The 27418-nt window shown below is 44.5% G+C and overlaps 1 protein-coding gene across 2 annotated transcripts in view; it reads left to right on the top strand.

Moving 5' to 3' along the window:
* Positions 1–24461, top strand: part of septin12 (septin 12) — a 183324-nt gene extending 158863 nt beyond the window's left edge. For both annotated transcript variants that reach the window (XM_090197795.1, XM_036939362.2), the window contains 6 exons: positions 826–963; positions 4020–4137; positions 7630–7725; positions 10469–10565; positions 17136–17187; positions 24139–24461. In XM_090197795.1, the coding sequence (XP_090053921.1) occupies positions 826–963; positions 4020–4137; positions 7630–7725; positions 10469–10565; positions 17136–17187; positions 24139–24322 (685 nt within the window). In that variant the 3' untranslated portion in view covers positions 24323–24461. The remainder of the gene's footprint in view (positions 1–825; positions 964–4019; positions 4138–7629; positions 7726–10468; positions 10566–17135; positions 17188–24138) is intronic.
* Positions 24462–27418: the final 2957 nt, after the last annotated feature.

Here is a 27418-nt window from a genome sequence, read left to right as displayed (position 1 = left end):
ATGAGGGGGAGAGATGGAGGGAGGAAGAGAGATGAGGGAGAGAGATGGAGGGAGGAAGAGAGATGAGGGATAGAGATGGAGGGAGGAAGAGAGATGAGGGAGAGAGATGGAGGGAGAGAGATGGAGGGAGGAAGAGAGATGAGAAAGAGAGATGAGGGAGAGAGATGGAGGGAGAGAGATGAGGGAGAGAGATGGAGGGAGAGAGATGGAGGGAGAGAGATGGAGGGAGAGATGGAGGGAGGATGAGAGATGAGGAAGAGAGATGAGGGAGAGAGATGGAGGGAGAGAGATGGAGGGAGAGAGATGGAGGGAGAGATGGAGGGAGGATGAGAGATGAGGAAGAGAGATGAGGGAGAGAGATGGAGGGAGAGAGATGGAGGGAGAGAGATGGAGGGAGAGAGATGGAGGGAGAGAGATGGAGGGAGAGGTGGAGGGAGGTGAAAGAGAGATTACTTTTGAAATCACCTTTCGGGGAAGTTTCAGCATTACAGCCCATCTGTTTTCAGGCTGATTCAGTTACTCACCTGTTGTTATGCTTCATACTATGTTAACAGCAGTTATTTATGACTGTTTCAGTGGGACTTTTATAGGGGATAATTATATAGCTCATCATTTTATTGATTTCTTGTTCAATTCATTTACCTTTTCCAACCAAAATTATATTTTAACTAACAGCCTTAAATGTGTTGTGCAGTTGTTGTTTTTACCACTCATCCTCTTGCCTCTCTCTTCTTCTCTCGCCACCCCCCCCCCACCACCCTCCTCTCCCCTCCACCCCTCCCCCCCCCCCCCCCCCCCCCCCCCCTCCTCTCCTCTCTCCTCTAGTTGGGAGCCTATAGTGAGTTATGTTAATGAGCAGTATGAGAGGTACCTGAAAGAAGAGTTGTACGTCAACAGGAAGCCGAGGATCCCTGACACACGCGTCCACTGCTGTGTCTACTTCCTGCCTGCCACCGGACACTGGTGAGAACCCTCACGTCACTTCCTCTGACATCACTTCCTATGACTTCTCCAGCAGATCTCTATTCTATACCTTATGAATAGCCTGTCTGATCAGATTTCAGCTAACTGTTACTATACCTTAACTACCCTAGTCCAGTTTAGTTAGTTCTCCGTACCCCAGTCTAGTTAGTTCTCTTTACCCCAGTCCAGTTAGTTCTCCTTACCCCAGTCCAGTTAGTTCTCCTTACCCGAGTCCAGTTAGTTCTCCTTACCCCTGTCCAGTTAGTTCTCCCTACCCCAGTCCGGTTAGTTCTCCCTACCCCAGTCCAGTTAGTTCTCCCTACCCCAGTCCAGTTAGTTCTCCCTAACCCAGTCCAGTTAGTTCTCCCTAACCCAGTCTAGTTAGTTCTCCCTACTCCAGTCTGGTTAGTTCTCCCTACCCCAGTCCAGTTAGTTCTCCCTACCCCAGTCCAGTTAGTTCTCCCTACCCCAGTCCAGTTAGTTCTCCCTAACCCAGTCCGGTTAGTTCTCCCTACTCCAGTCTGGTTAGTTCTCCCTACCCCAGTCCGGTTAGTTCTCCCTACCCCAGTCCAGTTAGTTCTCCCTACCCCAGTCTAGTTAGTTCTCCTTACGCAGTCCAGTTAACTCCCCCTACCCCAGTCCAGTTAGTTCTCCCTACCCCAGTCCAGTTAGTTCTCCCTACCCCAGTCTAGTTAGTTCTCCCTACCCCAGTCCGGTTAGTTCTCCCTACCCCAGTCCAGTTAGTTCTCCCTACCCCAGTCCAGTTAGTTCTTCTTACCCCAGTCCAGTTAACTCCCCCTACCCCAGTCCAGTTAGTTCTCCCTACCCGAGTCCAGTTAGTTCTCCCTAACCCAGTCCGGTTAGTTCTCCCTACTCCAGTCTGGTTAGTTCTCCCTACCCCAGTCCGGTTAGTTCTCCCTACCCCAGTCCAGTTAGTTCTCCCTACCCCAGTCTAGTTAGTTCTCCTTACGCAGTCCAGTTAACTCCCCCTACCCCAGTCCAGTTAGTTCTCCCTACCCCAGTCCAGTTAGTTCTCCCTACCCCAGTCTAGTTAGTTCTCCCTACCCCAGTCCGGTTAGTTCTCCCTACCCCAGTCCAGTTAGTTCTCCCTACCCCAGTCCAGTTAGTTCTCCCTACCCCAGTCCAGTTAACTCCCCCTACCCCAGTCCAGTTAGTTCTTCTTACCCCAGTCCAGTTAACTCCCCCTACCCCAGTCCAGTTAACTCCCCCTACCCCAGTCCAGTTAGTTCTTCTTACCCCAGTCCAGTTAGTTCTCCCTACCCCAGTCCAGTTAGTTCTCCTTACCCCAGTCCAGTTAACTCCCCCTACCCCAGTCCAGTTAGTTCTCCCTACCCCAGTCCAGTTAGTTCTCCCTACCCCAGTCCAGTTAGTTCTCCCTACCCCAGTCTAGTTAGTTCTCCCTACCCCAGTCCGGTTAGTTCTCCCTACCCCAGTCCAGTTAGTTCTCCCTACCCCAGTCCAGTTAGTTCTTCTTACCCCAGTCCAGTTAACTCCCCCTACCCCAGTCCAGTTAGTTCTCCCTACCCCAGTCCAGTTAGTTCTCCCTAACCCAGTCCGGTTAGTTCTCCCTACTCCAGTCTGGTTAGTTCTCCCTACCCCAGTCCGGTTAGTTCTCCCTACCCCAGTCCAGTTAGTTCTCCCTACCCCAGTCCAGTTAGTTCTCCCTACCCCAGTCTAGTTAGTTCTCCCTACCCCAGTCCGGTTAGTTCTCCCTACCCCAGTCCAGTTAGTTCTCCCTACCCCAGTCCAGTTAGTTCTCCCTACCCCAGTCCAGTTAACTCCCCCTACCCCAGTCCAGTTAGTTCTTCTTACCCCAGTCCAGTTAACTCCCCCTACCCCAGTCCAGTTAACTCCCCCTACCCCAGTCCAGTTAACTCCCCCTACCCCAGTCCAGTTAGTTCTTCTTACCCCAGTCCAGTTAGTTCTCCCTACCCCAGTCCAGTTAGTTCTCCTTACCCCAGTCCAGTTAACTCCCCCTACCCCAGTCCAGTTAGTTCTCCCTACCCGAGTCCAGTTAACTCCCCATACCCCAGTCCAGTTAGTTCTCCCTACCCCAGTCCAGTTAACTCCCCCTACCCCAGTCCAGTTAGTTCTTCTTACCCCAGTCCAGTTAGTTCTCCCTACCCCAGTCCAGTTAGTTCTCCTTACCCCAGTCCAGTTAGTTCTCCCTACCCCAGTCCAGTTAACTCCCCCTACCCCAGTCCAGTTAGTTCCCCTTACCCCAGTCCAGTTAGTTCTCCCTACCCCAGTCCAGTTAGTTCTCCCTACCCCAGTCCAGTTAGTTCTACCTACCCCAGTCCAGTTAGTTCTCCCTACCCCAGTCCAGTTAGTTCCCCTTACCCCAGTCCAGTTAGTTCTCCCTACCCCAGTCCAGTTAGTTCTCCTTACCCCAGTCCAGTTAGTTCTCCCTACCCCAGTCCAGTTAGTTCTCCCTACCCCAGTCCAGTTAGTTCTCCCTACCCCAGTCCAGTTAGTTCTTCTTACCCCAGTCCAGTTAGTTCTCCCTACCCCAGTCCAGTTAGTTCTGCCTACCCCAGTCCAGTTAGTTCTGCCTACCCCAGTCCAGTTAGTTCTCCCTACCCCAGTCCAGTTAGTTCTACCTACCCCAGTCCAGTTAGTTCTCCCTACCCCAGTCCAGTTAGTTCTTCTTACCCCAGTCCAGTTAGTTCTCCCTACCGCAGTCCAGTTAGTTCTTCTTACCCCAGTCCAGTTAGTTCTCCCTACCCCAGTCCAGTTAGTTCTGCCTACCCCAGTCCAGTTAGTTCTCACTACCCCAGTCCAGTTAGTTCTCACTACCCCAGTCCAGTTAGTTCTTCTTACCCCAGTCCAGTTAGTTCTCCCTACCCCAGTCCAGTTAGGTCTAGGGTGCTGGGGCTGAGGCTGGGCAAGGCTGAGGGTGCTGGAACTGGACATGGCCGGGGCTAGAGTACAGGGCTGGGACTGAGGGTACAGGGCTGGGACTGAGGGTACAGGGCTGGGACTGAGGGTACAGGGCTGGGACTAACATTTGTTTGTGTTGTTTCTGTTCCCTGTAGGTTACGTCCCATAGACGTGGAGTTCATGAAGAGGCTGGGGAAGATAGTCAGCATCGTACCGATCATCGCTAAGGCAGACACACTCACCATGGAGGAGAGACAAGAGTTTAAACAGAGGGTGAGAGGAACGTACTGTACCTACTGTCTGACAGACTCGACCTGAGGGTGAGAGGAACGTACTGTACCTACTGTCTGACAGACTCGACCTGAGGGTGAGAGGAACGTACTGTACCTACTGTCTGACAGACTCGACCTGAGGGTGAGAGGAACGTACTGTACCTACTGTCTGACAGACTCGACCTGAGGGTGAGAGGAACGTACTGTACCTACTGTCTGACAGACTCGACCTGAGGACAACCACCTCCTGCCTTAATACCAAGTTAAAACAGATACACATCAACTGACTTTAGAGAGGAATGTTGGAGGATCTATCTACACTGGAATGGAATGACAACCACACTGAGAGTATGGAGGAGATGGACATGTGTTTATAGATGAGAGAGAAGAAGGAGGGAGAGAATTGAGAGAGGAGAAAGAGATTCTAAGTGTGTAGAGGAGATTTAGTGGTGTTTACAGATGCTTCAAAAGATTGAGAGAGCGAGAGAGAGAAGAGAGAGAGAGAGAGAGAGAGAGAGAGAGAGCACAGGGAGATAGAAAGAGTGTGTGGAGATGAAGATAGGGAAGTGTTTACAGATGAGCTTCAGAAGATTGAGTGGAGATTTAAAATTGCTCAAGGGCCATGAGCTGGGAGAGGTGCAGAGGTCCATGATAGAGAGAGAGAAGGAGGGAGTGAGGAGAGACAGAGAGACATAGAGGGAGGAGAGCCAGAGAGAGAGAAGGAGGGAGTGAGGAGAGACAGAGAGACGTAGAGGGAGGAGAGAGAGAGAGAGAGGAAGAAGGAGGGAGAGAGGAGAGACAGAGAGAGAAGGAGAGAGGACACAGATATAGAGAAGATAGAGAGAGCAAGAGCTAGTGATAGCAGCAGCTAACTTATACTTTCATAGTTAGGTAGAAAAAGAAAGTAGAACAGGGAAAGAGAAAGATAACGAGAGAGAGACAGAGAGGGAGGAGAGACAGAGGGAGAGAGATACAGAGAGAGATGGGAAAGAGGGAGAGAGAGGGGGGGAGAGGGGGAGGGAGATGGTCATGGCAAGCGTCCAAGTCTGGATGTAAACTAATCCGTCTCTTGAAGGAGAGTAGGGATGATAGTCTGGGGGAGAGAGTCTAGAGACTAGGACCATGGAAGATTCATTAGGTTATAACATATCTATCACTCATACACTATAGTAGGTTTACACCAGGGCTCTACAACCCTGTTCCTGTTCTGGAGATCTACCTACCCTCCTGTAGGTTTATACCAGGGCTCTACAGCCCTGTTCTGGAGATCTACCTACCCTCCTGTAGGTTTATACCAGGGCTCTACAACCCTGTTCTGGAGATCTACCTACCCTCCTGTAAGTTTATACCAGGGCTCTACAGCCCTGTTCTGGAGATCTACCTACCCTCCTGTAGGTTTATACCAGGGCTCTACAACCCTGTTCTGGAGATCTACCTACCCTCCTGTAGGTTTATACCAGGGCTCTACAACCCTGTTGTGGAGATCTCCCTACCCTCCTGTAGGTTTATACCAGGGCTCTACAACCCTGTTCTGGAGATCTACCTACCCTCCTGTAGGTTTATACCAGGGCTCTACAACCCTGTTACGGAGATCTACCTACCCTCCTGTAGGTTTATACCAGGGCTCTACAGCCCTGTTCTGGAGATCTACCTAACCTCCTGTAGGTTTATACCAGGGCTCTACAGCCCTGTTCTGGAGATCTACCTAACCTCCTGTAGGTTTATACCAGGGCTCTACAGCCCTGTTCTGGAGATCTACCTACCCTCCTGTAGGTTTATACCAGGGCTCTACAACCCTGTTGTGGAGATCTCCCTACCCTCCTGTAGGTTTATACCAGGGCTCTACAACCCTGTTCTGGAGATCTACCTACCCTCCTGTAGGTTTATACCAGGGCTCTACAACCCTGTTACGGAGATCTACCTACCCTCCTGTAGGTTTATACCAGGGCTCTACAGCCCTGTTCTGGAGATCTACCTAACCTCCTGTAGGTTTATACCAGGGCTCTACAGCCCTGTTCTGGAGATCTACCTAACCTCCTGTAGGTTTATACCAGGGCTCTACAACCCTGTTCTGGAGATCTACCTAACCTCCTGTAGGTTTATACCAGGGCTCTACAGCCCTGTTCTGGAGATCTACCTACCCTCCTGATTCTGATACACATTGAGTTGGCAATAGCTGTTTAATTCTAACATTTAGCTCCAGGAACAGGGTTGGAGTTAAAACCTACAGGAGGGTATCTCTCCAGGAACGGGGTTGGAGTTAAAACCTACAGGAGGGTATCTCTCCAGGAACAGGGTTGGAGTTAAAACCTACAGGAGGGTATCTCTCCAGGAACAGGGTTGGAGTTAAAACCTTACAAGAGGGTATCTCCAGGAACAGGGTGAGAGAGCCCTGTGTAAACCTACAGGAGGGTAGTTCTCCAGGAACAGGGTTGGAGTTAAAACCTACAGGAGGGTAGCTCTCCAGGAACAGGGTTGGAGTTAAAACCTACAGGAGGGTAGTTCTCCAGGAACAGGGTTGGAGTTAAAACCCACAGGAGGGTATCTCTCCAGGAACAGGGTTGGAGTTAAAACCTACAGGAGGGTATCTCTCCAGGAACAGGGTTGGAGTTAAAACCTTACAGGAGGGAATCTCCAGGAACAGGGTAAGAGAGCCCTGTGTAAACCTACAGGAGGGTAGTTCTCCAGGAACAGGGTTGGAGTTAAAGCCTACAGGAGGGTAGCTCTCCAGGAACAGGGTTGGAGTTAAAACCTACAGGAGGGTATCTCTCCAGGAACAGGGTTGGAGTTAAAACCTACAGGAGGGTATCTCTCCAGGAACAGGGTTGGAGTTAAAACCTACAGGAGGGTATCTCTCCAGGAACAGGGTTGGAGTTAAAACCTTACAAGAGGGTATCTCCAGGAACAGGGTGAGAGAGCCCTGTGTAAACCTACAGGAGGGTAGTTCTCCAGGAACAGGGTTGGAGTTAAAACCTACAGGAGGGTAGCTCTCCAGGAACAGGGTTGGAGTTAAAACCTACAGGAGGGTAGTTCTCCAGGAACAGGGTTGGAGTTAAAACCCACAGGAGGGTATCTCTCCAGGAACAGGGTTGGAGTTAAAACCTACAGGAGGGTATCTCTCCAGGAACAGGGTTGGAGTTAAAACCTTACAGGAGGGAATCTCCAGGAACAGGGTAAGAGAGCCCTGTGTAAACCTACAGGAGGGTAGTTCTCCAGGAACAGGGTTGGAGTTAAAGCCTACAGGAGGGTAGCTCTCCAGGAACAGGGTTGGAGTTAAAACCTTACAGGAGGGTATCTCCAGGAACAGGGTTGGAGTTCAAACCTACAGGAGGGTAGTTCTCCAGGAACAGGGTTGGAGTTAAAACCTACAGGAGGGTAATCCAGGAACAGGGACACCCGTACACAATAGTAGCATGTACACATCTGTGTCATCATGTTGACCTCATGACCTCTGAATGACCCCTGTAACCCCTGCCATCTGACCCCTGTGTAGATAAGACAGGACCTGAAGGCCAATGGGATCCGAGTCTACCCTCAGACTGAGTACGACGAAGATCCAGAGGACAGGATACTCAACGACAAGATCAGGGTGAGACACACACAGACGCACACACACACACACACACACACACACACACACACACACACACACACACACACACACACACACACACACACACACACATTTTACAAGTCACACTTGAAAGCAGTTTGGCAGCGATAGTCAAAGGAACTCACTGGCCAAAGCACACAACAGTATAGTTCTGGGACCAGGGTTTGGTGTCAACTCCTCTCCTGGTACTCCTCTCTTACCTTTCCCCTCTCCTGGTACTCCTCTCCTGGTACTCCTCTCTTACCTTTCCCCTGTCTGATCCTCTCCTGGTACTCCTCTCCTGGTACTCCTCTCCTGGTACTCCTCTCCTGGTACTCCTCTCTTACCTTTCCCCTGTCTGATCCTCTCCTGGTACTCCTCTCCTGGTACTCCTCTCCTGGTACTCCTCTCTTACCTTTCCCCTGTCTGATCCTCTCCTGGTACTCCTCTCCTGGTACTCCTCTCCTGGTACTCCCCTCTTACCTTTCCCCTGTCTGTTCCTCTCCTGGTACTCCTCTCCTGGTACTCCTCTCTTACCTTTCCCCTGTCTGGTCCTCTCCTGGTCATCCTCTCCTGGTACTCCCCTCGTACCTTTCCCCTGTCTGGTCCTCTCCTGGTACTCCCCTCGTACCTTTCCCCTGTCTGGTCCTCTCCTGGTACTCCTCTCCTGGTACTCCTCTCCTGGTACTCCTCTCTTACCTTTCCCCTGTCTGGTCCTCTCCTGGTACTCCTCTCCTGGTACTCCTCTCTTACCTTTCCCCTGTCTGGTCCTCTCCTGGTACTCCTCTCCTGGTACTCCCCTCGTACCTTTCCCCTGTCTGGTCCTCTCCTGGTACTCCTCTCCTGGTACTCCTCTCTTACCTTTCCCCTGTCTGGTCCTCTCCTGGTACTCCTCTCCTGGTACTCCTCTCTTACCTTTCCCCTGTCTGGTCCTCTCCTGTTACTCTCCTGGTACTCCTCTCTTACCTTCACCCTCTCCTGGTACTCCTCTCTTACCTTTCCCCTGTCTGGTCCTCTCCTGGTACAACTCTCTTACCTTCACCCTCTCCTGGTACTCCTCTCTTACCTTCACCCTCTCCTGGTACTCCTCTCTTACCTTTCCCCTCTCCTAGTACTCCTCTCTTACCTTTCCCCTGTCTGGTCCTCTCCTGGTACTCCTCTCTTACCTTTCCCCTGTCTGGTCCTCTCCTGGTACTCCTCTCTTACCTTTCCCCTGTCTGGTCCTCTCCTGGTACTCCTCTCTTACCTTTCCCCTGTCTGGTCCTCTCCTGGTACTCCTCTCTTACCTTTCCCCTGTCTGGTCCTCTCCTGGTACTCCTCTCTTACCTTTCCCCTGTCTGGTCCTCTCCTGGTACTCCTCTCCTGGTACTCCTCTCTTACCTTTCCCCTGTCTGGTCCTCTCCTGGTACTCCTCTCTTACCTTTCCCCTCTCCTGGTACTCCTCTCTTACCTTTCCCCTGTCTGGTCCTCTCCTGGTACTCCTCTCTTACCTTTCCCCTGTCTGGTCCTCTCCTGGTACTCCTCTCCTGGTACTCCTCTCTTACCTTTCCCCTGTCTGGTCCTCTCCTGGTACTCCTCTCTTACCTTTCCCCTCTCCTGGTACTCCTCTCTTACCTTTCCCCTGTCTGGTCCTCTCCTGGTACTCCTCTCTTACCTTTCCCCTGTCTGGTCCTCTCCTGGTACTCCTCTCCTGGTACTCCTCTCTTACCTTTCCCCTGTCTGGTCCTCTCCTGGTACTCCTCTCTTACCTTTCCCCTGTCTGGTCCTCTCCTGGTACTCCTCTCTTACCTTTCCCCTGTCTGGTCCTCTTCTGGTACTCCTCTCTTACCTTTCCCCTGTCTGGTCCTCTCCTGGTACTCCTCTCTTACCTTTCCCCTGTCTGGTCCTCTCCTGGTACTCCTCTCTTACCTTTCCCCTGTCTGGTCCTCTCCTGGTACTCCTCTCTTACCTTTCCCCTGTCTGGTCCTCTCCTGGTACTCCTCTCCTGGTACTCCTCTCTTACCTTTCCCCTGTCTGGTCCTCTCCTGGTACTCCTCTCTTACCTTTCCCCTCTCCTGGTACTCCTCTCTTACCTTTCCCCTGTCTGGTCCTCTCCTGGTACTCCTCTCTTACCTTTCCCCTGTCTGGTCCTCTCCTGGTACTCCTCTCCTGGTACTCCTCTCTTACCTTTCCCCTGTCTGGTCCTCTCCTGGTACTCCTCTCTTACCTTTCCCCTCTCCTGGTACTCCTCTCTTACCTTTCCCCTGTCTGGTCCTCTCCTGGTACTCCTCTCTTACCTTTCCCCTGTCTGGTCCTCTCCTGGTACTCCTCTCCTGGTACTCCTCTCTTACCTTTCCCCTGTCTGGTCCTCTCCTGGTACTCCTCTCTTACCTTTCCCCTGTCTGGTCCTCTCCTGGTACTCCTCTCTTACCTTTCCCCTGTCTGGTCCTCTCCTGGTACTCCTCTCTTACCTTTCCCCTGTCTGGTCCTCTCCTGGTACTCCTCTCTTACCTTTCCCCTGTCTGGTCCTCTCCTGGTACTCCTCTCTTACCTTCACCCTCTCCTGGTACTCCCCTCTTACCTTTCCCCTGTCTGGTCCTCTCCTGGTACTCCTCTCTTACCTTTCCCCTGTCTGGTCCTCTCCTGGTACTCCTCTCTTACCTTCACCCTCTCCTGGTACTCCCCTCTTACCTTTCCCCTGTCTGGTCCTCTTCTGGTACTCCTCTCTTACCTTTCCCCTCTCCTGGTATTCTGTGTGCAGGAAAACATTCCGTTTGCGGTGGTGGGGACAGACAAGGAACACCAGGTAAACGGGAACAAGGTCCTGGGCAGGAAAACCAAATGGGGCATCATAGAGGGTGAGTGTGTTTACATTATTAATACATTATCATAGAGGGAGAGTGTGTTTACATTATAAATACATTATCATAGAGGTTGAGTGTGTTTACATTATAAATACGTTATCATAGAGGGAGAGTGTGTTTACATTATAAATACATTATCATAGAGGGAGAGTGTGTTTACATTATAAATACATTATCATAGAGGTTGAGTGTGTTTACATTATAAATACGTTATCATAGAGGGAGAGTGTGTTTACATTATAAATACATTATCACAGAGGGAGAGTGTGTTTACATGATCAACACATTATCATAGAGGGCCAGTGTGTTTACATGATCAACACATTATCATAGAGGGCCAGTGTGTTTACATGATCAACACATTATCATAGAGAGCCAGTGTGTTTACATGATCAACACATTATCATAGAGAGCCAGTGTGTTTACATGATCAACACATTATCATAGAGAGCCAGTGTGTTTACATGATCAATACATTATCATAGAGAGCCAGTGTGTTTACATGATCAACACATTATCATAGAGAGCCAGTGTGTTTACATGATCAACACATTATCATAGAGAGCCAGTGTGTTTACATGATCAACACATTATCATAGAGAGCCAGTGTGTTTACATGATCAACACATTATCATAGAGAGCCAGTGTGTTTACATGATCAACACATTATCATAGAGAGCCAGTGTGTTTACATGATCAATACATTATCATAGAGAGCCAGTGTGTTTACATGATCAACACATTATCATAGAGAGCCAGTGTGTTTACATGATCAACACATTATCATAGAGAGCCAGTGTGTTTACATTATTAATACATTATCATAGAGAGCCAGTGTGTTTACATGATCAACACATTATCATAGAGAGCCAGTGTGTTTACATGATCAACACATTATCATAGAGAGCCAGTGTGTTTACATGATCAACACATTATCATAGAGAGCCAGTGTGTTTACATGATCAACACATTATCATAGAGGGCCAGTGTGTTTACATGATCAACACATTATCATAGAGAGCCAGTGTGTTTACATGATCAACACATTATCATAGAGAGCCAGTGTGTTTACATGATCAACACATTATCATAGAGAGCCAGTGTGTTTACATGATCAACACATTATCATAGAGAGCCAGTGTGTTTACATGATCAACACATTATCATAGAGAGCCAGTGTGTTTACATGATCAACACATTATCATAGAGAGCCAGTGTGTTTACATGATCAACACATTATCATAGAGAGCCAGTGTGTTTACATGATCAACACATTATCATAGAGAGCCAGTGTGTTTACATGATCAATACATTATCATAGAGAGCCAGTGTGTTTACATGATCAACACATTATCATAGAGAGCCAGTGTGTTTACATGATCAACACATTATCATAGAGAGCCAGTGTGTTTACATGATCAACACATTATCATAGAGAGCCAGTGTGTTTACATGATCAATACATTATCATAGAGAGCCAGTGTGTTTACATGATCAACACATTATCATAGAGAGCCAGTGTGTTTACATGATCAACACATTATCATAGAGAGCCAGTGTGTTTACATGATCAACACATTATCATAGAGAGCCAGTGTGTTTACATGATCAACACATTATCATAGAGGGCCAGTGTGTTTACATGATCAACACATTATCATAGAGGGCCAGTGTGTTTACATGATCAACACATTATCATAGAGAGCCAGTGTGTTTTACATGATCAACACATTATCATAGAGAGCCAGTGTGTTTTACATGATCAACACATTATCATAGAGAGCCAGTGTGTTTACATGATCAATACATTATCATAGAGAGCCAGTGTGTTTACATGATCAACACATTATCATAGAGAGCCAGTGTGTTTACATGATCAATACATTATCATAGAGAGCCAGTGTGTTTACATGATCAACACATTATCATAGAGAGCCAGTGTGTTTACATGATCAACACATTATCATAGAGAGCCAGTGTGTTTACATTATTAACACATTATCATAGAGGGCCAGTGTGTTTACATGATCAATACATTATCATAGAGAGCCAGTGTGTTTACATTATTAACACATTATCATAGAGAGCCAGTGTGTTTACATGATCAATACATTATCATAGAGAGCCAGTGTGTTTACATTATTAACACATTATCATAGAGAGCCAGTGTGTTTACATGATCAATACATTATCATAGAGAGCCAGTGTGTTTACATGATCAACACATTATCATAGAGAGCCAGTGTGTTTACATGATCAACACATTATCATAGAGAGCCAGTGTGTTTACATGATCAACACATTATCATAGAGGACCAGTGTGTTTACATGATCAACACATTATCATAGAGAGCCAGTGTGTTTACATGATCAACACATTATCATAGAGAGCCAGTGTGTTTACATGATCAACACATTATCATAGAGAGCCAGTGTGTTTACATGATCAACACATTATCATAGAGAGCCAGTGTGTTTACATGATCAACACATTATCATAGAGAGCCAGTGTGTTTACATGATCAACACATTATCATAGAGAGCCAGTGTGTTTACATGATCAACACATTATCATAGAGAGCCAGTGTGTTTACATGATCAACACATTATCATAGAGAGCCTGTGTGTTTACATGATCAATACATTATCATAGAGAGCCAGTGTGTTTACATGATCAACACATTATCATAGAGAGCCAGTGTGTTTACATGATCAACACATTATCATAGAGAGCCAGTGTGTTTACATGATCAACACATTATCATAGAGAGCCAGTGTGTTTACATGATCAATACATTATCATAGAGAGCCAGTGTGTTTACATGATCAACACATTATCATAGAGAGCCAGTGTGTTTACATGATCAACACATTATCATAGAGAGCCAGTGTGTTTACATGATCAACACATTATCATAGAGAGCCAGTGTGTTTACATGATCAACACATTATCATAGAGGGCCAGTGTGTTTACATGATCAACACATTATCATAGAGGGCCAGTGTGTTTACATGATCAACACATTATCATAGAGAGCCAGTGTGTTTTACATGATCAACACATTATCATAGAGAGCCAGTGTGTTTTACATGATCAACACATTATCATAGAGAGCCAGTGTGTTTACATGATCAATACATTATCATAGAGAGCCAGTGTGTTTACATGATCAACACATTATCATAGAGAGCCAGTGTGTTTACATGATCAATACATTATCATAGAGAGCCAGTGTGTTTACATGATCAACACATTATCATAGAGAGCCAGTGTGTTTACATGATCAACACATTATCATAGAGAGCCAGTGTGTTTACATTATTAACACATTATCATAGAGGGCCAGTGTGTTTACATGATCAATACATTATCATAGAGAGCCAGTGTGTTTACATTATTACACATTATCATAGAGAGCCAGTGTGTTTACATGATCAATACATTATCATAGAGAGCCAGTGTGTTTACATTATTAACACATTATCATAGAGAGCCAGTGTGTTTACATGATCAATACATTATCATAGAGAGCCAGTGTGTTTACATTATTAACACATTATCATAGAGAGCCAGTGTGTTTACATGATCGATACATTATCATAGAGAGCCAGTGTGTTTACATGATCAACACATTATCATAGAGAGCCAGTGTGTTTACATTATTAATACATTATCATAGAGAGCCAGTGTGTTTACATTATTAATACATTATCATAGAGAGCCAGTGTGTTTACATTATTAATACATTATCATAGAGAGCCAGTGTGTTTACATTATTAATACATTATCATAGAGAGCCAGTGTGTTTACATTATTAATACATTATCATAGAGAGCCAGTGTGTTTACATTATTACGGATGATGTGTTTCATGTTTTGAGTTTATTTTCCATATTTATACACACAACCTGAATCATAGAGTGGAGATTGACTGGGATTATTACTAATAATATGCCTAAATCACAGAGTGGACATTGACTGGGATTATTACTAATAATATGCCTAAATCATAGAGTGGAGATTGACTGGGATTATTACTAATAATATGCCTAAATCATAGAGTGGAGATTGACTGGGATTATTACTAATAATATGCCTAAATCATAGAGTGGAGATTGACTGGGATTATTACTAATAATATGCCTAAATCATAGAGTGGACATTGACTGGGATTATTACTAATAATATGCCTGAATCATAGAGTGGACATTGACTGGGATTATTACTAATAATATGCCTAAATCACAGAGTGGACATTGACTGGGATTATTACTAATAATATGTCTAAATCACAGAGTGGAGATTGACTGGGATTATTACTAATAATATGCCTAAATCATAGAGTGGAGATTGACTGGGATTATTACTAATAATATGCCTAAATCATAGAGTGGAGATTGACTGGGATTATTACTAATAATATGCCTGAATCATAGAGTGGAGAATGACTGGGATTATTACTAATAATATGCCTAAATCATAGAGTACACATTGACTGGGATTATTACTAATAATATGACTAAATCATAGAGTGGACATTGACTGGGATTATTACTAATAATATGCCTGAATCATAGAGTGGACATTGACTGGGATTATTACTAATAATATGCCTGAATCATAGAGTGGAGATTGACTGGGATTATTACTAATAATATGCCTAAATCATAGAGTGGAGATTGACTGGGATTATTACTAATAATATGCCTAAATCATAGAGTGGAGATTGACTGGGATTATTACTAATAATATGCCTAAATCATAGAGTGGAGATTGACTGGGATTATTACTAATAATATGCCTAAATCATAGAGTGGAGATTGACTGGGATTATTACTAATACTATGCCTGAATCATAGAGTGGACATTGACTGGGATTATTACTAATAATATGCATAATGAGTAGTAGTAATAATATGCATAATGAGTAGTAGTAATAATATGCATAATGAGTAGTAATAATAATATGCATAATGAGTAGTACTAGTAATAATATGCATAATGAGTAGTAGTAATAATAATGTGCATAATGAGTAGTAATAGTAATAATATGCATAATGAGTAGTAGTAATAATAATATGCATAATGAGTAGTAATAATACTATGCATAATGAGTAGTAGTGGTAATAATATGCATAATGATTAGTAGTAATAAAATGCATAATGAGTAGTAGTAATAATAATAATATGCATAATGAGTAGTAGTAATAATAATATGCATAATGAGTAGTAATAATACTATGCATAATGAGTAGTAGTGGTAATAATATGCATAATGATTAGTAGTAATAAAATGCATAATGAGTAGTAGTAATAATAATAATATGCATAATGAGTAGTAGTAATAATAATATGCATAATGAGTAGTAGTAATAATAATATGCATAATGAGTAGTAATAATAATAATATGCATAATGAGTAGTAGTAATAATAATATGCATAATGAGTAGTAATAATAATATGCATAATGAGTAGTAATAATAATAATATGCATAATGAGTAGTAATAATAATATGCATAATGAGTAGTAGTAATAATAATATGCATAATGAGTAGTAATAATAATATGCATAATGAGTAGTAATAATAATAATATGCATAATGAGTAGTAGTAATAATAATAATATGCATAATGAGTAGTAATAATAATATGCATAATGAGTAGTAGTAATAATAATATGCATAATGAGTAGTCGTAATAATAATATGCATAATGAGTAGTAGTAATAATAATACTATGATGCTGGTATATGCAGCACTGTTGTCCATAAAATTAACCACATATAGGGCTCCCGAGTGGGGCAGCGGTCTAACGCACTGCCCCGCAGTGCTAGAGGCGTCACTACAGACCCCGGTTTGATCCCGGGCTGTATCACAACCGGCCGTGACCAGAAGTCCCATAGGGCGGCGCACCATTGGCCCAGCGTCGTCCGGGTTAGGAGAGAGGGTTTGGCCGGTGAAGGACGTCATTATTAAATAAGAATTGGTTCTTAACTGACAGGCCAGGTTAAATAAAACATCATATCCCAATGCAGTTTCATTCTGGAGTCATGTGCTCTACTGCCCTCTAGTGTTAGTAATGAGGAAGTTGCAGAGCAGGAAGCAGACGTGTTACAAGAGAGAGAGAGAGAGAGAGAGAGACTGAGAGAGAGAGAGAGAGAGACTGAGAGAGAGAGAGAGAGAGAGAGACAGACAGAGAGAGAGAGAGACTGAGAGAGAGAGAGAGAGAGAGAGAGAGAGAGAGAGAGACAGAGAGAGAGACAGAGAGAGAGAGAGAGAGACAGAGAGAGAGAGAGAGAGAGAGAGATTTAAAGTCTTTATTCGTTTGGAATGTAATGTTTACTGTACATTTTTTATTGTTTATTTCACTTTAGTTTATTATCTATTTCACTTGCTTTGGCAATGTAAACATATGTTACTCAATGACAATAAATCCCTTAAATTGACATTGAATTGAGAGAGAGAGAGAGAAAGAGAGACAAAGGGCTGGTGTTCCATGGATGTGGTGCAATGACTGGTTTTAACCTGTTTTAATCAGTCTGTTCTATTCTGTCTGTCCATAGTTGAAAACGTGGCACATTGTGAGTTTACCAACTTGAGAGACCTGCTGATTAGGTGAGTTCCAGTTACACATACAACCACTCACCCCACACATATATGTACACACGCATGCTAGTTGGGGTGGTCTAGAGGTCCAGGCCTCTGCCTCTGGACCACATGTACACACACATGCTGCCTGGGGTGGTCTAGAGGTCCAAGCCTCCATCATCTGTTGTTCAGTTGTCTATCCTTCATCATATCAGCTGTCTATCCTTCATCATCCATTATATCAGCTGTCTATCCTTCATCATCCTCTTATCAGCTGTCTATCCTTCATCATATCAGCTGTCTGTCCTTCATCATCCATTATATCAGCTGTCTATCCTTCATCATCCTCTTATCAGCTGTCTATCCTTCATCATATCAGCTGTCTATCCTTCATCATCCATTATATCAGCTGTCTATCCTTCATCATCCTCTTATCAGCTGTCTATCCTTCATCATATCAGCTGTCTGTCCTTCATCATCCATCATATCAGCTGTCTGTCCTTCATCATCCATTATATCAGCTGTTTGTCCTTCATCTTATCAGCTGTCTATCCTTCATCATCCATTATATCAGCTGTCTATCCTTCATCATATCAGCTGTCTATCCTTCATCATATCAGCTGTCTATCCTTCATCATATCAGCTGTCTATCATTCATCATATCAGCTGTTTGTCCTTCATCATATCAGCTGTCTGTCCTTCATCATCCATCATATCAGCTGTCTATCATTCATCATATCAGCTGTTTGTCCTTCATCATATCAGCTGTCTGTCCTTCATCATATCAGCTGTCTGTCCTTCATCATCCATCATATCAGCTGTCTATCATTCATCATATTAGCTGTTTGTCCTTCATCATATCAGCTGTCTGTCCTTCATCATCCATCATATCAGCTGTCTATCCTTCATCATCCATCATATCAGCTGTCTGTCCTTCATCATCCATCATATCAGCTGTCTGTCCTTCATCATCCATCTTATCAGCTGTCTGTCCTTCATCATATCAGCTGTCTGTCCTTCATCATCCATCATATCAGCTGTCTGTCCTTCATCATCCATCTTATCAGCTGTCTGTCCTTCATCATATCAGCTGTCTGTCCTTCATCATCCATTATATCAGCTGTCTATCATTCATCATATCAGCTGTTTGTCCTTCATCATATCAGCTGTCTGTCCTTCATCATCCATCATATCAGTTGTCTATCCTTCATCATCCATCATATCAGCTGTCTGTCCTTCATCATCCATCATATCAGCTGTCTGTCCTTCATCATCCATCATATCAGCTGTCTGTCCTTCATCATCCATCATATCAGCTGTCTGTCCTTCATCATATCAGCTGTCTGTCCTTCATCATCCATCATATCAGCTGTCTATCCTTCATCATCCATCATATCAGCTGTCTGTCCTTCATCATATCAGCTGTCTGTCCTTCATCATCCATTATATCAGCTGTCTATCATTCATCATATCAGCTGTTTGTCCTTCATCATATCAGCTGTCTGTCCTTCATCATCCATCATATCAGCTGTCTGTCCTTCATCATCCATCATATCAGCTGTCTGTCCTTCATCATATCAGCTGTCTGTCCTTCATCATCCATCATATCAGCTGTCTATCCTTCATCATCCATTATATCAGCTGTCTGTCCTTCATCATCCATCATATCAGCTGTCTGTCCTTCATCATCCATCATATCAGCTGTCTATCCTTCATCATCCATCATATCAGCTGTCTGTCCTTCATCATCCATCATATCAGCTGTCTGTCCTTCATCATATCAGCTGTCTGTCCTTCATCATCCATCATATCAGCTGTCTATCCTTCATCATCCATCATATCAGCTGTCTGTCCTTCATCATCCATCATATCAGCTGTCTGTCCTTCATCATATCAGCTGTCTGTCCTTCATCATTCATCATATCAGCTGTTTGTCCTTCATCATATCAGCTGTCTGTCCTTCATCATCCATCATATCAGCTGTCTGTCCTTCATCATCCATCATTTCAGCTGTCTATCCTTCATCATCCATCATATCAGCTGTCTATCCTTCATCATATCAGCTGTCTGTCCTTCATCATATCAGCTGTCTATCCTTCATCATATCAGCTGTCTGTCCTTCATCATCCATTATATCAGCTGTCTATCATTCATCATATCAGCTGTTTGTCCTTCATCATATCAGCTGTCTGTCCTTCATCATCCATCATATCAGCTGTCTATCCTTCATCATCCATCATATCAGCTGTCTGTCCTTCATCATCCATCATATCAGCTGTCTGTCCTTCATCATCCATCTTATCAGCTGTCTGTCCTTCATCATATCAGCTGTCTGTCCTTCATCATCCATCATATCAGCTGTCTGTCCTTCATCATCCATCTTATCAGCTGTCTGTCCTTCATCATATCAGCTGTCTGTCCTTCATCATCCATTATATCAGCTGTCTATCATTCATCATATCAGCTGTTTGTCCTTCATCATATCAGCTGTCTGTCCTTCATCATCCATCATATCAGTTGTCTATCCTTCATCATCCATCATATCAGCTGTCTGTCCTTCATCATCCATCATATCAGCTGTCTGTCCTTCATCATCCATCATATCAGCTGTCTGTCCTTCATCATCCATCATATCAGCTGTCTGTCCTTCATCATATCAGCTGTCTGTCCTTCATCATCCATCATATCAGCTGTCTATCCTTCATCATCCATCATATCAGCTGTCTGTCCTTCATCATATCAGCTGTCTGTCCTTCATCATCCATTATATCAGCTGTCTATCATTCATCATATCAGCTGTTTGTCCTTCATCATATCAGCTGTCTGTCCTTCATCATCCATCATATCAGCTGTCTGTCCTTCATCATCCATCATATCAGCTGTCTGTCCTTCATCATATCAGCTGTCTGTCCTTCATCATCCATCATATCAGCTGTCTATCCTTCATCATCCATTATATCAGCTGTCTGTCCTTCATCATCCATCATATCAGCTGTCTGTCCTTCATCATCCATCATATCAGCTGTCTATCCTTCATCATCCATCATATCAGCTGTCTGTCCTTCATCATCCATCATATCAGCTGTCTGTCCTTCATCATATCAGCTGTCTGTCCTTCATCATCCATCATATCAGCTGTCTATCCTTCATCATCCATCATATCAGCTGTCTGTCCTTCATCATCCATCATATCAGCTGTCTGTCCTTCATCATATCAGCTGTCTGTCCTTCATCATTCATCATATCAGCTGTTTGTCCTTCATCATATCAGCTGTCTGTCCTTCATCATCCATCATATCAGCTGTCTGTCCTTCATCATCCATCATATCAGCTGTCTATCCTTCATCATCCATCATATCAGCTGTCTATCCTTCATCATATCAGCTGTCTGTCCTTCATCATATCAGCTGTCTATCCTTCATCATATCAGCTGTCTGTCCTTCATCATATCAGCTGTCTATCCTTCATCATATCAGCTGTCTGTCCTTCATCATCCATCATATCAGCTGTCTGTCCTTCATCATCCATCATATCAGCTGTCTGTCCTTCATCATATCAGCTGTCTGTCCTTCATCATATAAGCTGTCTATCCTTCATCATCCATCATATCAGCTGTCTGTCCTTCATCATATCAGCTGTCTATCCTTCCTCATATCAGCTGTCTATACTTCATCATATCAGCTGTCTGTCCTTCATCATTTCAGCTGTCTATCCTTCATCATCCTTCATATCAGCTGTCTGCCCTTCATCATATCAGCTGTCTGTCCATCATCCTTCATTCAGCTGTCTATCCTTAATCCTCTGTTGTTCAGCTGTCTGTCCTTCATCATTTCAGCTGTCTATCCTTCATCATCCTTCATATCAGCTGTCTATCCTTAATCCTCTGTTGTTCAGCTGTCTATCCTTAATCCTCTGTTGTTCAGCTGTCTATCCTTAATCCTCTGTTGTTCAGCTGTCTATCCTTAATCCTCTGTTGTTCAGCTGTCTATCCTTAATCCTCTGTTGTTCAGCTGTCTATCCTTAATCCTCTGTTGTTCAGCTGTCTATCCTTAATCCTCTGTTGTTCAGCTGTCTATCCTTAATCCTCTGTTGTTCAGCTGTCTATCCTTAATCCTCTGTTGTTCAGCTGTCTATCCTTAATCCTCTGTTGTTCAGCTGTCTATCCTTAATCCTCTGTTGTTCAGCTGTCTATCCTTAATCCTCTGTTGTTCAGCTGTCTATCCTTAATCCTCTGTTGTTCAGCTGTCTATCCTTAATCCTCTGTTGTTCAGCTGTCTATCCTTAATCCTCTGTTGTTCAGCTGTCTATCCTTAATCCTCTGTTGTTCAGCTGTCTATCCTTAATCCTCTGTTGTTCAGCTGTCTATCCTTCATCCTCTGTTGTTCAGCTGTCTATCCTTAATCCTCTGTTGTTCAGCTGTCTATCCTTAATCCTCTGTTGTTCAGCTGTCTATCCTTAATCCTCTGTTGTTCAGCTGTCTATCCTTAATCCTCTGTTGTTCAGCTGTCTATCCTTAATCCTCTGTTGTTCAGCTGTCTATCCTTAATCCTCTGTTGTTCAGCTGTCTATCCTTAATCCTCTGTTGTTCAGCTGTCTATCCTTAATCCTCTGTTGTTCAGCTGTCTATCCTTAATCCTCTGTTGTTCAGCTGTCTATCCTTAATCCTCTGTTGTTCAGCTGTCTATCCTTAATCCTCTGTTGTTCAGCTGTCTATCCTTAATCCTCTGTTGTTCAGCTGTCTATCCTTAATCCTCTGTTGTTCAGCTGTCTATCCTTAATCCTCTGTTGTTCAGCTGTCTATCCTTAATCCTCTGTTGTTCAGCTGTCTATCCTTAATCCTCTGTTGTTCAGCTGTCTATCCTTCATCCTCTGTTGTTCAGCTGTCTATCCTTAATCCTCTGTTGTTCAGCTGTCTATCCTTAATCCTCTGTTGTTCAGCTGTCTATCCTTAATCCTCTGTTGTTCAGCTGTCTATCCTTAATCCTCTGTTGTTCAGCTGTCTCTCCTTAATCCTCTGTTGTTCAGCTGTCTCTCCTTAATCCTCTGTTGTTCAGCTGTCTATCCTTAATCCTCTGTTGTTCAGCTGTCTATCCTTAATCCTCTGTTGTTCAGCTGTCTATCCTTAATCCTCTGTTGTTCAGCTGTCTATCCTTAATCCTCTGTTGTTCAGCTGTCTATCCTTAATCCTCTGTTGTTCAGCTGTCTATCCTTAATCCTCTGTTGTTCAGCTGTCTATCCTTAATCCTCTGTTGTTCAGCTGTCTATCCTTAATCCTCTGTTGTTCAGCTGTCTATCCTTAATCCTCTGTTGTTCAGCTGTCTATCCTTAATCCTCTGTTGTTCAGCTGTCTATCCTTAATCCTCTGTTGTTCAGCTGTCTGTCATTCATCATATCAGCTGTCTATCCTTAATCCTCTGTTGTTCAGCTGTCTATCCTTAATCCTCTGTTGTTCAGCTGTCTATCCTTAATCCTCTGTTGTTCAGCTGTCTATCCTTAATCCTCTGTTGTTCAGCTGTCTATCCTTAATCCTCTGTTGTTCAGCTGTCTATCCTTAATCCTCTGTTGTTCAGCTGTCTATCCTTAATCCTCTGTTGTTCAGCTGTCTATCCTTAATCCTCTGTTGTTCAGCTGTCTATCCTTAATCCTCTGTTGTTCAGCTGTCTATCCTTAATCCTCTGTTGTTCAGCTGTCTATCCTTAATCCTCTGTTGTTCAGCTGTCTATCCTTAATCCTCTGTTGTTCAGCTGTCTATCCTTAATCCTCTGTTGTTCAGCTGTCTATCCTTAATCCTCTGTTGTTCAGCTGTCTATCCTTAATCCTCTGTTGTTCAGCTGTCTATCCTTAATCCTCTGTTGTTCAGCTGTCTCTCCTTAATCCTCTGTTGTTCAGCTGTCTATCCTTAATCCTCTGTTGTTCAGCTGTCTATCCTTAATCCTCTGTTGTTCAGCTGTCTATCCTTAATCCTCTGTTGTTCAGCTGTCTATCCTTAATCCTCTGTTGTTCAGCTGTCTATCCTTAATCCTCTGTTGTTCAGCTGTCTATCCTTAATCCTCTGTTGTTCAGCTGTCTATCCTTAATCCTCTGTTGTTCAGCTGTCTATCCTTAATCCTCTGTTGTTCAGCTGTCTATCCTTAATCCTCTGTTGTTCAGCTGTCTATCCTTAATCCTCTGTTGTTCAGCTGTCTATCCTTAATCCTCTGTTGTTCAGCTGTCTATCCTTAATCCTCTGTTGTTCAGCTGTCTATCCTTAATCCTCTGTTGTTCAGCTGTCTCTCCTTAATCCTCTGTTGTTCAGCTGTCTATCCTTAATCCTCTGTTGTTCAGCTGTCTCTCCTTAATCCTCTGTTGTTCAGCTGTCTATCCTTAATCCTCTGTTGTTCAGCTGTCTATCCTTAATCCTCTGTTGTTCAGCTGTCTATCCTTAATCCTCTGTTGTTCAGCTGTCTATCCTTAATCCTCTGTTGTTCAGCTGTCTATCCTTAATCCTCTGTTGTTCAGCTGTCTATCCTTAATCCTCTGTTGTTCAGCTGTCTATCCTTAATCCTCTGTTGTTCAGCTGTCTATCCTTAATCCTCTGTTGTTCAGCTGTCTATCCTTAATCCTCTGTTGTTCAGCTGTCTATCCTTAATCCTCTGTTGTTCAGCTGTCTATCCTTAATCCTCTGTTGTTCAGCTGTCTATCCTTAATCCTCTGTTGTTCAGCTGTCTATCCTTAATCCTCTGTTGTTCAGCTGTCTATCCTTAATCCTCTGTTGTTCAGCTGTCTATCCTTAATCCTCTGTTGTTCAGCTGTCTATCCTTAATCCTCTGTTGTTCAGCTGTCTATCCTTAATCCTCTGTTGTTCAGCTGTCTATCCTTCATCTATCTGCCCTGATGCTGTTTGTGTTTTTGTCTACAACATTGTATATTTTAACCTATTTACACAAATAAACATGCAAATAAATGAGTGTTTTTGTGTTTGTCTGTGTGTCCTTAAAGGTCCCACCTGCAGGACCTGAAGGACGTGACCCACAACATCCACTATGAGACATTCCGCGTCAGGAGACTGAACGAGAGTAACCTGACCGTCCACGGTCTGGCCCTGTCCTGCTTTCCAATGGAGAACGGGACCCACGGAACCAATGGAACCTCGGACAGGAGCGAATCAGAGAGCCACCTCTGAGGGGGACCACAGAATGCGTCACACACAGCAGCACCTCCAGCTTCCTGCTCACAGCTTCCTGTTTCCTGTTTTGACTGCAAAATTGTTGGTCGACTGTTTCCCCCAATCGGAACACGAGAAAGAGAGCGAAAGAAAGAAAGAGGAACTTTTTTTTAACAAAGGAGAGATGTTTTCGGTGGCCACCACACCTTGGATTTTGAACATTTTATTGAGTTTTACTAAAGACATTATTGATAAGAAATGCATTTAAACTTCATATATGAATATATTTTCTCAGAATGAGTTTATATTTCCTGGAAAGATGAGAGATGGAGAGGAGGAGAGAGGGATGGAGAGAGAAAAACAGAGGGGGAGAGTGAGGGATGGAGAGGGGAAGAGTGAGGGATGGAGAGAGAAAAACAGAGGGGGAGAGTGAGAGATGGAGAGGGGGAGAGTGAGGGATGGAGAGAGAAAAACAGAGGGGGAGAGTGAGGGATGGAGAGGGGAAGCGTGAGGGATGGAGAGAGAAAAACAGAGGGGGAGAGTGAGAGATGGAGAGGGGGAGAGTGAGGGATGGAGAGAGAAAAACAGAGGGGGAGAGTGAGGGATGGAGAGGGGAAGAGTGAGGGATGGAGAGAGAAAAACAGAGGGGGAGAGTGAGGGATGGAGAGGGGGAAAGTGAGGGATGGAGAGAGAAAAACAGAGGGGGAGAGTGAGAGATGGAGAGGGGGAGTGAGGGATGGAGAGAGAAAAACAGAGGGGGAGAGTGAGGGATGGAGAGGGGGGATTGATGGATGGAGAGGGGGAGATTGATGGATGGAGAGGGGGAGATTGATGGATGGAGAGGGGGAGAGTGGGGGATGGAGAGAGAAATGAAAACAGAGAGAGGGAGAGAGAGGTAGGGTGAGAGATGGAGAGAGAGAGGGATGGAGAGAGAGGAGGATAGAGAGAGAGAGAGAGAAAACAGAGAGGGGAGAGAGAGGAGGAGGTGTGTTATGTGCTCAGACAATGTTGTTTCTGCAATACATATATATTATGTTTATGCAGTATCATTGTTTACACTCATACTACCCTGGAATTCAGAATACTGGAATCACCTGCCTGAGAGTGATTTACAGTATACTGTAGCTAACACAGCTACAGCCTCCTGTTTCTACAGTATACTGTAGCTAACACAGCTACAGCCTCCTGTTTCTACAGTATACTGTAGCTAACACAGCTACAGCCTCCTGTTTCTACAGTATACTGTAGCTAACACAGCTACAGCCTCCTGTTTCTACAGTACACTGTAGCTAACACAGCTACAGCCTCCTGTATTCTACAGTATACTGTAGCTAACACAGCTACAGCCTCCTGTTTCTACAGTATACTGTAGCTAACACAGCTACAGCCTCCTGTTTCTACAGTATACTGTAGCTAACACAGCTACAGCCTCCTGTTTCTACAGTATACTGTAGGTAACACAGCTACAGCCTCCTGTTTCTACAGTATACTGTAGCTAACACAGCTACAGCCTCCTGTTTCTACAGTATACTGTAGCTAACACAGCTACAGCCTCCTGTTTCTACAGTATACTGTAGGTAACACAGCTACAGCCTCCTGTATTCTACAGTACCCACGTCCATTCAGCTACAGCCTCCTGTATTCTACAGTACCAGGTCCATTCAGCTACAGCCTCCTGTATTCTACAGTACCCACGTCCATTCAGCTACAGCCTCCTGTATTCTACAGTACCCACGTCCATTCAGCTACAGCCTCCTGTATTCTACAGTATCCAGGTCCATTCAGCTACAGCCTCCTGTATTCTACAGTACCCACGTCCATTCAGCTGCAGCCTCCTGTATTCTACAGTACCCAGGTCCATTCAGCTACAGCCTCCTGTATTCTACAGTACCCACGTCCATTCAGCTACAGCCTCCTGTATTCTACAGTACCCACGTCCATTCAGCTACAGCCTCCTGTATTCTACAGTACCCACGTCCATTCAGCTACAGCCTCCTGTATTCTACAGTACCCAGGTCCATTCAGCTACAGCCTCCTGTATTCTACAGTACCCAGGTCCATTCAGCTACAGCCTCCTGTATTCTACAGTACCCACGTCCATTCAGCTACAGCCTCCTGTATTCTACAGTACCCACGTCCATTCAGCTACAGCCTCCTGTATTCTACAGTACCCACGTCCATTCAGCTACAGCCTCCTGTATTCTACAGTACCCACGTCCATTCAGCTACAGCCTCCTGTATTCTACAGTATCCAGGTCCATTCAGCTACAGCCTCCTGTATTCTACAGTACCCACGTCCATTCAGCTGCAGCCTCCTGTATTCTACAGTACCCACGTCCATTCAGCTGCAGCCTCCTGTATTCTACCGAGGGTCGAGTGTCTGTGTGTTTTTGTTTTTTCCCAATTCAATTAAAACCTAGACAACCAGATGAAGGGAGATCCTTACTAATTAGGGACCTTAATTCCTCCAGCAAGAACGAGGGTTGGGGCAAAAACCTGCAGACACTCTGTCCTCCATGAAATGAGTTTGTGGTCTGTTTGCTACTGTGTGAAATCCTGTAATGTGGCTTTGCTTGAATTCCTCCCCGTTTCTCCATCTCTCAAAGGATGGCAGCCTTTTATAAAACTCTGTCTGAATACTGGCAGAGCCATAGCCTAGCCTGTGTATGGCTTATGAACCTCTCTCTATAACTCTGTCTGAATACTGTCAGAGCCGTAGCCTAGCCTGTGTATGGCTTATGAACCTCTCTCTATAACACCGTCTGAATACTGTCAGAGCCGTAGCCTAGCCTGTGTATGGCTTATGAACCTCTCTCTATAACACTGTCTGAATACTGTCAGAGCCGTAGCCTAGCCTGTGTATGGCTTATGAACCTCTCTCTATAACACCGTCTGAATACTGTCAGAGCCGTAGCCTAGCCTGTGTATGGTTTATGATCCTCTCTCTATAACTCTGTCTGAATACTGTCAGAGCCGTAGCCTAGCCTGTGTATGGTTTATGATCCTCTCTCTATAACACGGTCTGAATACTGTCAGAGCCGTAGCCTAGCCTGCGTATGGTTTATGATCCTCTCTCTATAACACGGTCTGAATACTGTCAGAGCCGTAGCCTAG

The sequence above is a fragment of the Oncorhynchus mykiss genome, chromosome 13, assembly GCF_057628025.1.
Source record: "Oncorhynchus mykiss isolate SJ-2025 chromosome 13, ASM5762802v1, whole genome shotgun sequence".
Taxonomy (NCBI): Eukaryota; Metazoa; Chordata; class Actinopteri; order Salmoniformes; family Salmonidae; genus Oncorhynchus; species Oncorhynchus mykiss.
This window is presented reverse-complemented; position numbering and strand designations above follow the sequence as displayed.